This window comes from Falco rusticolus, chromosome 10 (genome assembly GCF_015220075.1).
Source record: "Falco rusticolus isolate bFalRus1 chromosome 10, bFalRus1.pri, whole genome shotgun sequence".
Lineage (NCBI taxonomy): Eukaryota > Metazoa > Chordata > Aves > Falconiformes > Falconidae > Falco > Falco rusticolus.
Window position 1 is genome coordinate 36,723,893 of NC_051196.1, and position 12,126 is coordinate 36,736,018.

A 12,126-nucleotide genomic window follows, 5' to 3' on the forward strand; every position below is an offset into this window, starting at 1 on the left:
GCTGGCAGTCTCGTCATTATTCCTTCTGTGTTATGGAGCATACATATGCAAATAACTGGTCTGTCTGCTCTCCTGGGGGTGAGGGATCGGGCTGTTCTGGCAGTTAGTCCTTCTAGCAAAGATCTTCAGGAATGGTTCTTTCCCCAGCCCTCGGCTGCCATTGTTGGTTGCACTGGAAGTTCGTTAGGGGATTTCGGACCCGGCTGCCTTTGTGACTGGGTAGAAACTGCAGCTAAAAGAATTCCTGACTGTTCTGTGCCCGTGGTGCAGGGGGTGCTGCTCTGCTGGGGTGGTACTCAGAGGGAGGCAAGAAGCCTGGAGATGGGTTCTGCAGGAGCCGCAGCTTCAGCGTTTTCTTGTACGGCTACTGCAGTAATAACAGAAATGAGGTGGCACTGCACATTTGTGTCTCCTGTTCAGGAATGACAGGGTGACAGGGAGAAGGGAAAAAAAGCTCAGACGAGGCTGACCCTCCCTGAAGGGAGAAGTGGTATTGACATTCTTTCTGTCATGAGGGACCTCTCCTTATCACCATGACCTTTTGAAGATCGTTGAGATTGGCTTTACAGTGATGTGGGCCGGGTCCCTCAGACATCATGGGCACATCCCATCAGGTCTCACGCTTTGTTCAAATGTTCCCTGAACTGATCCTCCTCCACTGAGGGCAATCTTCCTTGCTGCAGCCCTGCTTTCACTCTGCTCACTTTCTCAGCTGTTCACACAGGCTGGGTTAATGCAGTTGTGTTGGCAGCAAATCCCAAGTATGCTTTTCTATGCCAGGTAAATACATGCAGTAACAATTGCCCTTTTCCTGTAGTGAGGGAGGTTAGTTTTGAGTTGCTGCTTCCTTCATGCTTTGCATTGAAATCACTTAAAAGCTTGCTAGTAAGTTGTGTAAACCCCAAAACTGACGCTGCTTGGGGTAGTTTGTAGCACAGCTGTGATTCTGTATTTCACATACATTTGAAGTATTTTAAAAAAAAAAAAAAGGGCAAAACACCCAAGAAGGAATCGCAGCACAGTGCATGATAAATACACAACTGGGTGCCGCCACCGTGTTAGCTCCTTGCTCTTTTCTTCTACGATGAGGTTGTGGGTGGGGACAGCGGTGGGTTTGTGCGCGGTGGGATTCACACGCAGGACGCGCTTATTCACACAAAATTCGGTTTGGTTTCGGCGCCGGGGGCAGCTGGGCACGGCGGCTACCGGGACCGTCCCGCCGCCCCGGCGGTGCCCATCAGCGGAACCGACCTGTGCCGGAACCGCCTGCTGCGGCCAAGGCTTGACCCGGACTGCTGGGCCGGCGGGCAGAATTGACTTTAACGGGGTTGCAGCGCTGCGCAGGCCCACGGGAGGAGACACTGACCGTCTCTGCTGGGTCCCAGCGAAGGGTTTGTTCCGGGCCTCAGCAGACGCCCGGGGCCAGCGGCGGGGCCGCCCTGAGGCGCACCGGGTCGGGCTCCACGGCGGCAGCGCCGGGTCCCGCCCCGCCGGGCACAAGTGCTTCCGGGACACAAGTGCTTCCGGGGCAGGCGGCGCGGACGCGCGGGGCGTGGCCGGGCGGAGAGGCGGCGGCTCGAGATGGTGGGTGCCGGGGGCCCGGGCCCGCTCCGTTCCGCAGGGCCTGGGGGTGGCGCGCCCCCTCAGCGCCGCCCTGGGCCCCTGGGCCTCCCTCCGGGGGCCCGGCGAGCGGAGCGGCCGAGCTCGGCCCCGGGCAGCGCCCGCCCCGCGGCAGGGGCAGGCCGGGGGAAGCTGGGGCGGGGGGTCGGGACCGGCCTCCTGCGCCGAGCGCGAGCGGGGCCAGGCCGGGCGGTTTGACCCCTCTGGTTCCTCGTAACCGCCGGGTTGGGCCGCTGTGCCGGGGCCCGGGGCCGTGCCGTTGTGCGGAAGGCGGCCGGCTGTGCGGGTGTTGGTGGCTGGCGCGTGTTTGTACACTTGGGGATCAAAATGTGGGGGAAAGTCTAAAGAAGCAAATTCCGGCCTAAGCCGCAGCTGGAGGGTGCAGCGGTCCAGTCAGACGGTGTGGGGGTTAACGCTTTCCGGGTGAGGCCGGGAGGTGAAGGCTGCTGCTGGGTGGGCAACAGACGTCGTAGATGTGCAAATCGGTGGTGGCGCAGCATTTATGTTCATTTACCGAAGCGCATCTCTCCTCCCTATACTGTCTCTTGTAGTTATTCAGCCTTTTTTGTCCATTTCACGAGTTAAATCTACAACTTTTTTCTCAGTAATATTTTTTCTGCTTTGGTGAGCTGAACTGACTTGCGGAGGTGTCGGACAAGCACCAGAGGTGGCGTGTGCCAAGTGGTACGTGGGTGTCAGGGAGTAAGAGCAGGAGGAGCAAGACCCTCCCGTGCCACCAGCAGTGAACTGCTAGAACAGATCACCGCACCTTGTGACTTAGATTATCTGTTGGTTGTTAGAAGAAATTTGAAAATGCTGTTGTTCCATATGGATGCTTCTTTGCATCCAGATAGGTTTCTTAAGGTCCAGTGAAGGAAAGTATTTAATGCATCGGGACTGAAATGCTTGTAAGAAGTCAGGAGATTATTTCAGACTTAACAGTGTGCCACCATGTTTCTCTCGGCATTTTTACACCTTGTACCTTGTTCTTTGTTTCACTTTTCTTGTCTTCCATTGGAAAATAGTCCAGCATTCAGAAATAATCCAGAGCTGTGTTGAAACGACTGAATTTTTCTGTGCTGGATAAGACAAAAAACTGCTTCATAAATACCAGTGATGGTTCTGGAATTATCTCTTATTGGCAACAGCTTATGTTCCTCCAAGCCACTTACACTAACAGCACTCTGCAGAAAGTCTGCTGGTAGTTCTGAGGTTGAGGCCATGTTTTGTTAGCACAAGTCTGCTTCCTAGGGAACAGGGCTTTAACAGGACCGTGCCCATGTGCTGCAGGGTGGAAGTGGAGAGGGGGTTATTTGCAGCGCCTGAGCAGCACGGTCCTCTTTGCCAAACGCCCCATCTGGGTCTCGCCTTCCCTCAGTTCAGGTGGTTTCTGTAGGACACTGTCTTGCAGGATCTGAAAGATGCTGCGTGTCTCTGTTTCCGTTAATGGGAGTAAAAAATTGCCAGATACTCACCAAGCTGTGGAAAACAGCTCAGGTGCTGAGGTTTTATGATCCTATTAGAGAACCCATAGTTAAATTTTGGCTGGTGTCTCGTAGCAATGGGAATTGCGCAGAAGGGTTTGAAAGCTCTTCTGAAGTTTATGGTGATTTTTACAGAGAAGGCAGAGGGACTACTTACCTTGGCCTTCATTTTGCATTTTTTCTTTTTTTTAAGTTGATTTTTCAAAGTTGTAAATTGTTTTTAGTGGTTATAATCTTGTAGCTATCCCAGCACAGATCGTAATTATAAATAAATAGCGTGTTCTAATTGGTGTTTCCCTCACTTTTCTTATTTGCAATTGCTTTTAGCAGTCATTTGACAAAAGGGAAGGTAGCCTTGCACCCAGAACGTATAATTTTCTACTTTTTTCATAAATTCCATGCATATTGTTATACGTGATTTTTGCTCAACATCTAAATTGTAGTAGTCTGACTAAGCAGTCTTCCAGTTGCAAGGCTACAGTAAGGATCTGACGCGGGAGGTTGGGGAGGGGTTGGGGAGGAGGAGAGAGGGAAAGATTTGAGGAGACCTCCAAGTTTTCACAAGATTATAATCACAGGTGAGTAAAGAGTGAAAATCAATGGAGAGCAACTGAAAAGGTCATGCAGAAAAGGTAGTACCCAAGGACAGTCACTTTGCTGTATAGAACGGTGTGGGTAGTTTGTTTGAATCATCTTTGTACAGCTTTATTTTCAGACACATGATTACAGAGCTTTAGTGGAAGGCAAATAGCAGCTGTGGTCTTCTATTGATTCTCTGTTTGCAGGCTGAGGTTGAAGAAACGCTGAAGCGAATTCAGAGCCAAAAAGGAGTGCAGGGGATCATTGTTGTTAATTCTGAAGGTACTGTCTCATTTTTCTGAGCTATAACTTACTCTAAACACGCACTTTAGGGACCACTGATTGTGCTACTTGCATTTAAATTACAGTCTGTCTTTAGCAAAGGTTTTCCTGTAGCCAAAGCAGATAGACAACAGTTTGACTACAAGAGAAAACTAGATTCCCATTTCTGCTGTTCTGCAAGCTCACTTTATTATTTAAAAAAATAAATTAAGTAAAATAAATTGCAAAAGCTTGGAAGTATTTGAGTTATGCCAGTGCTTGAGACTGTGTTCTGTCAAAACCTTTATCAGTAGCACTAAAACCTCTCATGACATCTGAAATCTTGCTGCTGTGCATGTCCAGAATGCTGCTGTCTTGGCAGACTCGGGTAGCTTAGCAGCCATCGCGTGCTCATGGCCTCACGAGACTCACAAGCTAGTTGTCTCTTTTCGGAGTGATTGAAGGGTCCAACGGAGCAGACTTGTTCAGAGCACTCTAAATACTCCGTGAGCAGCCCAGCTTCTTAAGAAGGTGACATCCTTAGGAAAGGTGACAGATAGCTATATATGAATCTATGGAAGATCAGATCACTGCATACTTGTATGCAGCTTGTGTTCCTGCTCGCTGCTTGTTCATGGCAGTGAATAATGGATTGTGCTCTGTAGGCTGAATCTGCGCTTCTCTGTACATACACCTGCAGCGGTTTTTCTGCCGTGCCAGTGTTAGTAGTTGGCTGCTGTGTTGCTCTGACATGTGAGCTGAATTTTGGCTGGCTTTCTGTGAGGAAACATGTCTGCTGGGTGGTGGAAGTATAAGGGAGGGCAAGCTCTGGCCAAGGAGTGTGTGTGCTCTCTTGGCTGGTGCACTGGAACTGAACCAGGGACCTCACAGTCTGCATCAGCTCGTGCAGCTAAACATTGGAGCCTCAGTTTTGCCACTGTATGGTGCAGCAGCTGATGCCCTCTATAAGCAGCACTGGTCCCAGCCTAGCTTGCTTGAATATCATTTAACTGTGATGTTCAGGAGCCTTTCTGAAAGGAAAAGCTGTCCCCAGTCAGAGGAAAAAAATTGAAAGATTGGTATTTCCTCTCTCCCCCCTCAAATGCTTGGTTTTGTTATTATTTATTTTTGTTTCTAAATGTCAGAAATAAATGAAAAAGCAAAAGTAAAGCACTGATGCTACTAGCAGTGAACAGTTGTTCTCAGCTATGCGTGTGGTTCCAGATCTTAGCTTTTTCACATCTTATTTCTGTTCATGTTGTTCTTTTAAGCCTTCAAAAGAATGTTTCTAATCCTGCTGTAGCGACACCACCTGCTTAGGTTAAATAGCCAGCCCAGCTGAACCTGGTGATGCTCGAGGCAGAATTAGTTCTGGAGTTTGTCACCCACCCTTGCTGTCCCCTGTTCCTTGCAGGTATTCCTATCAAAAGCACGATGGACAACTCCACAACGATTCAGTATGCAGGCCTCATGCACAGCTTCATCATGAAGGCAAGGAGCACTGTGCGAGACATTGATCCCCAAAATGACCTCACCTTCCTGCGGATCCGCTCCAAGAAAAATGAAATCATGGTTGCACCAGGTAATAGTGAGTGGGATGAAAGCAGACGTCAGGGAATCCAGCAGAATTCTTTTCTCATGTGATTGATGCTGTCAGCCTGAGAGAAAAGTTCTGCCTGCTGCTTTATTCATATTACATAATCTTTTATTTTCCAAGAAGCTGTTTTACTTTGTTCAGTCGAAAGCTTTTATCATTGACCTAAGTTCGCTTTTTCATGTTTGAATGTGGGAAATCACTTTCCTCATTTCATGTTCATTGAAGTAGAAAGTGTTAAACAGTGTTTGAAAGTGTCTTGCTGCCTCTCGTGCTTTGTGTTTTTCCGTATAAAACCACAAGAGTTGGTAAAGGAATCTGGTTTGAGAGCGGTTTCGGTTCAGCCCTGTAGACCAAGTGATAAAGCAAAGCAGTCTAACAGATTTGTCAGTTCAGAGAAAAGTAACAGAGCATATTGTAGCTGTAATCATGAGTGGTAGAATGTAGCAGCAGCGACCTTCTTTTCGGGAAACATCCCCAACATTTCATCGAATTATGAAACGGGAAGCAGTGAGATGAGTGCAGTTCACTGATGTGGCAGGAACTCACCTTTGTTCCTTCATGCTGCACTGGCTCTGTGGTGGGATCGTGCTGGTGGAGAGGCAGGGAGAGCGGAGGATTGCAGTTGCAGCAGACTGCTCTGCAGGGACTGGTCAAGGCAGATCTTAAGACAGGCTTGGGGGCTTGTGCTGAGGCAGCCTCTAATTTCCATGTGAAGGATGAAAAGAGAGGAGTAAGTATTGGTCCAGAAAAAGTGCAGCTACAGCCACTGCAGCCCAGCAGTCTGCCTGAGGGAGAGGTTACCGTTAGTTCCTAGGCACAAACTGAGTTAAATTCAGTTGACCTGGGAGCATGCAGTTTCTGGAGCTGAGCCTTTGTCTCAGTAACGCTGATAAAAACAAGTGACCTGACATGCCAAGCATGTTTTGCTCATTGAGGATGAATGTCAGGTCTCTATAGTTCCCTCAGTGTGTCAGTGAGATGTGAAAAAAATGTTGAAATTTACTGTTGCTGTGAAAAAATACAAGCAATGAAAGAATAACTTACGCTTTTTTTCCTCCAGATAAAGACTACTTCCTGATTGTCATCCAGAATCCAACTGAATGATTACACTGACTTGGTCTGGTTTTTTTTCCCTTTGCCTGTTTTTGGGGTGTTTTTTTTTGTTTTTTAATTTAATGTTAAAGAATAGAGCATTAGTGTTAACTCTGCTGTACCACTTCAGTAATGTCTGGAAAAACAAAAGCAGGTGTTTTTGTTGTTTACAAACAGAAAAGTGGCTTTTTTTTTGTATCACAATTCGTTCTGAGGAGAAGTTGGTGAATTAGAATCAAGCAGTAAACACATGCTACAGATCCTTTTAACAGTTAAGAACATAATATAATAAAATTCTAATAATGTTCTAAAAAAGATTATTCTTTGTATGCTTCCATGCTTCTGTCACTACTATTTGAGATATGCTTTTATGCTATTACTTTTGAATGACTGTAAATATGAAACTTGCCTGTCCTCTAGTTCTGTCTTACTCTGTTGGTTTTACAAGTTACTTTGAAAAAGTCTGACCATATCAAATTAAAAAGTGTCATCGGTGACTGGTTTTGTCTTACGTGTTTTCTTTCTGATTTTAATTATTCCCATGACTGACAGAGTTTTTTCTTCAAAACATAGAACCTTCTTAGGACTAATTTTACTAGTCTGTTACTTCCCCTAAACAAAGATTTAGGCTCAGTGCATGTGCAATGTGCTCGGAATTGTCTTGTAAGTTGGAGCATTTTCCTACCACTTCCTTTTTGTTTCAGACAGAGGAGTGTTGTGGCTCAGGCAGGCCATTGGGACTGCCTGATGGAGCTCTCATACGGTCACAGTTCGGTAGCCAATTTGATCTGCTGTCTTCCTTTAGCAATTTTTTTATTGATGGCCATTAAGGACAAACAAAGGGTTCTCTGGTTGTGCCAAACAATAAAGCGGCTATTTTTTAGCCTTGAAAGCACCTTGTAATTGCATGCAGAGCTCAAGAATTTATGCAAAATGTCTTCCTTTTGAAGTTGTTTGTCAAGTGTGTGACAGACACAACTCTGGCTTGTACTGAAGAGTCCTGGTGATGCGCTGAACGTCATAGTCCAGATTCAGAAATTATGCCGATGGTCTTGTGCTGCGTTTTCTTTGCGTACTCAGGTAGCTCGACGCAGCTAACCGCCGAGAGCAGCTCCCTTCCCCAGCGTCTGTCCCGCAGAGAAGGGGGCGCTTGCGCAGGTGGTGTAGCTGCCTGCTTCTGCTTCAGCATCCTCTTGTGTTAGTGTTACCAGCCTGAAAAGGAATTTCTTCTGAAGTGCACCTGAGCCTCAGGCATGAAACATACTCTACAATTAAAGAAAAAACGTGGACTGAGTGACTGCAGTTTTGTTAGGGGATGCTGTTTCTTGTGTTGGTGAGTGATCACTTGTGGCTCATGGATTTCTGTTACCAGAAGTGTATAAACCATGTTTAGCCCTGCTTTTTCAAAATTACAATCAGTAGTAGGAAGATGTGATACAGTCCAGTTCTACACTGAGGAACAGACTAAGGGTTTATGGGTGATCTCAGCAGGTTAGCAGGAATTCCAGGCAATTGGCTGCAGTGCAGTTTTGGAGTCTTTAGCAAAAATTGGTGTTGACTTGCAGGCTTTCATGGATTTCACAGCACAGAGTGATGGGGTGGGTATGTGGTGACTCAAACAGCTGAGATAACCTGTATGTTTGGCATTTGTTTTCTGTGCATTTTCAAGCTTGGGCATTAATGTACTGACTAATTTTTTAGGTAGTGATTGTGGCCGTGAAGGTCAGAAATGCTTATTGAGATCTGTAAAGTGGTCAGTCCTGCAGCATCTGGGCAAGGGTGCTTTACAGTATTTTGGGTATCTCAGCTGTTACCATGACTCACTGTCGGCTGTTACTCAGTTTATGAACAGTTTCTCCCATCAGCATATTTCTGACCACACTAAATTGGTGTAGCCTTGGGATCACATTTTGTGCCAAGAAGTGACTGATGTTAACATCCATCTCCTAGTGTTAGCAAACCGACAGATAATTTGCATAGCATGTATTCACTGGCCCTTTTATTATTGAATCTTTGTTTAAGCCATGCCATCAAACCAAGGAATAGGGTTTGGAATAGTTCCTGTTACACAGCAACTTGCTGCCTCTGCACGTGATCTGTCATCATTTTATTGAATGCTGTCTCCAAAAAATTCTCTCCAGCAAGCAGAAGTCTCTGGATAATAACTGAATAGTGAGACAAAGCAGAAGAAAAATGTGACTTCAGTTATCTCCTCTATCTTTTGTTATTCATAGCCATAGTTCCTTGGAGGTGGTGACCTGTTTATGTATGTTGGCTTTCCCTAGCAGGTGGGAGTGTTACTTTTGAACAATGAAGAATTTCTTCAGTGTCCTGCATTCTTTTCGACCCTTCCTTAAGGATAGCTATCCTACCAGTGATTTTGTGTCATACCTGAGTTTGGGAACCCTATTGCAAAACAAAGATTGTGCTTGTTTTCTGCATTGTGTTGAGAACGTTGCAGTGAGTTTACTGAGTTCCTGCTGTATGCTGATTGTTTGGGGTGGTTTGGGGTTTTTGCTGGTTTTTTTTCAAGGACTGTTAGCTGTCTGGCTTGAAATATACTCAGGAATTTGAATAAAGGAGTCTTTGAAGAAGTTGGTTTTGCAGTCTGGAGGAGCTTGTTAAATCCATCTGGTCAGGGCAGGACTCTGCTTATGCCATGCTCGCACTACCTTTATGCTCACATTTAAAGTTAATTCAATTTTTTTTTAAAAAAAGGGGAAAGGGTGGATGAAGCTGAAGAACAACAATAACTTCCATTTCGGCGCTTACCATGGAGAAGAAGTGTCTTACTTGGATCGGAGCATCAGAGAGTCACAGTGGTCTGACCAGAAGCAATTCCTCCATGTGCAAGTTAGGGGAGGATTTCGCTTGTCTTAAGTTACCTTAAAGAGAGTCAAGAGAGATGGGATGAAGCTTAGCTTCTTTCCAGTGTTGCTGAGTCTGGGCCTGGTCATTCATACAGTAAAATTACTGTCAAATTGAGGAAGAATAGAAAAATGTATGTTACAGTTCTAGTCCTTCTTTCTAGGCAGAAAGCATGATGAGGTGGTTCAAAGTAGGGCTTGAATAACCTTTGCGCTCTGTGCCTTAGAGATGCTTTGTGTTGTGGCTGGAAACTGGCCTAATTTGCTGTCTTGGAGAAGTCAGTTTTGATGGATCCCTTTCTGAAGGCAGGGGAAACATCTGCTGCTGAGATGTGGAAAACAGACCCCGATGCATTAACAAGCTAATGAAAGGAAGTTTGAGGTATGGCTCTGGGCTATGAACAGCAGCACTTGAGGCCCAAGGACATGCTGTCTTGTGCTGACTCTGCTCTGAGATAAAGTTCTGGCAGAGAAATGGAGATGATAACACATTAATACTGCAAAAGCTAGGCTTGCAGGAACTAATCCACAGGTCTTAGGGCAGCTGTTTTATGCTGCTGCAGCTTGTGTTTGCTCCAGCACCCTCCAGAGCAACTCTTTGCCCGAGATGGCTGAGCTCTCATTGTGCAGCGCTCCTCTTCACATACAGGACATTTATGTTTGATCTTGTCTTAACACTTCTGTTATGTATAGGTACAGCTATAGGGGATGAAAATCTGGCATAGATAGTTATACCACTATAGGCTGGCCTTATATTAGTAGAGCTAGAGCACCTCTGGGAACCAGTATAATCTGCAGGAAAAGCTATGGCAGCTGGGGTGTGCAGGGGCGGTGAGCTCTGACAAACGCTACCATGTCAGCAGAAGCCTGAGTGTCAACACAATTTCTGTTGACAAAAATACACTTCCTTTACCAGCATTACAGGGTTCCTTCAGGGAGATTTCCCTCTGCTAGCATGGTTTTGCAAGCATCCAGGGCTGCTTATTATCAATGGTGTTTACCCTGTAGGAGTGACGGCGTGTGTAGAGCTTGTTGTTGATCCTAGGTCATGTTAAGACAGCTTGCTGGTGCTGGGTTGATACAGCTGGTTCCTCCCATCTTCTTTAAATTTTTGACTGATCCAGGATTTTTTGGATCTGAAATGCACCTCCTTAAATAAGGAGTTTTGTCAATGACATCTGTAAGAACAGGCAAGAGAAGTATTAGTCTGTGCAAGATTTTTCAGGAAAGCTGAAGGAAGAAGTATGTGCTGTATACATCCTACGCTGCTGTATTAGAAGTAAAATCTCCTTGAGCCGTGTCCCATTTATGCAAGTACATTAACGTGCTGAGAAGTTACAGAGCTTCCACAAACCAGTGTCTTTTCTCCCACTCTGGCTGTATGAATGATCTCTGGAATTATGGCCTCAGTCCTGCATGGATAAAATCAGGGTTCAAGTCACTAAATTAGAAAAAGTTCCTAATGCCTCTCATTAAAACCACTTTATAACAACAGTAATAAAAAATAAAGTGGTCTGTAAAGTTGATCAGCTTGCCACGTCTAATTCAACATTGCTGCATTCCCTCATGTATTTTCTGATTAAAAGGACCTACATGGCAAACGAAGGTCTTTACTTGTGAATCTGAAGAGTTTACACTTCCTTACCAGTATGTGTGTAATTGACTACTGGTACTGGTTGGTCAAGGAAAATCCGTGATGTTAAGTCATGGAAGCAGTTGTTTCCTTTCTTTTCTCCTGGTAGAGCTTACCCAAGGATTTGTTTGGTTGTAGTTAAATATATTTTAATTTGTGACGCTTTGAATAATTGGAGCAGGTTTTTAAGAGATGCAGCTTTCGTGTCTTTTTTTTACTAAGGTTGTACTTAAGATTTTTAACATTTTGTGTTTGTTCATGTTTCACACCAGTTCACTGTAAACAATGAAACATTGCTTTGGCAGAATATAGCTTTTGCTGCTGCATGTGTTAAGGCGGGATATTAGACAGGGTTCTCTGTGAAAGGGAGATGTTGTTTGCTGTTGTTTCTCGATTCCTTTGCAGCAGCTCCAGAAATAGCCTGACCTATTTGTAGTCATGCCGTGGTCTTTAAAATATTCAGCATGGACGTGGCTCTGAATGCCGCAGGGAGAACGGCAGGCTTATTAGTTGAGAAACGATAGAGGTAGGTGTGGGAATTGCAGATACTTGGTTATCTCGGTGAGATCGGGTTACGGCCGCGTTCAGTGCCCGCGTCAGCTCGGGAGGCCGCCGGCGTGCGGGCAGCGGCCGGGCAGGCGCCCAGTCCCGGCCGGGCAGCCCCGGGGGTCGCCGCAGGGAGCCGGCCCGGCCGAGCGCTGCTGAGGCGGCCGCCGCGCCTGGAGCCGCCGGCACCTCCGTCCTTCGGGGATCCCGGCCGAGCCGCCGCAGCCCGCCACGGCCTTCCCGCCTCCCGCCGCCCGAGGGGAGCGGCGGCGCTGCCCCGCGGCCCGCTCGCTGCGGGGGCACAAAGAAGCCGCTTCCTGTGGCCGGTGGGGCCAGAGAGGCCCGGTCCCCCTCCCGTCGCCGCGCCGCGCCCCGTCCCGTCCCGGCAGCGCTGGGGGGCGGGACGCCCCGGGCCAAGCCCCGCCCCTTCCGGGCGTGCCGCAGTGA

At 46.8% G+C, this 12,126-nt stretch overlaps 1 protein-coding gene across 1 annotated transcript; it reads left to right on the forward strand.

Moving 5' to 3' along the window:
- The first annotated feature begins 1,461 nt into the window (after positions 1-1,461).
- On the forward strand, positions 1,462-7,127 carry DYNLRB1 (dynein light chain roadblock-type 1). Its single transcript, XM_037402144.1, has 4 exons — positions 1,462-1,584; positions 3,890-3,965; positions 5,359-5,526; positions 6,602-7,127. The coding sequence occupies exons 1-4, from the start codon at positions 1,582-1,584 to the stop codon at positions 6,643-6,645; spliced, it is 291 nt and encodes a 96-aa protein (XP_037258041.1). The 5' UTR covers positions 1,462-1,581; the 3' UTR covers positions 6,646-7,127.
- The last annotated feature ends 4,999 nt before the right edge of the window (positions 7,128-12,126 follow it).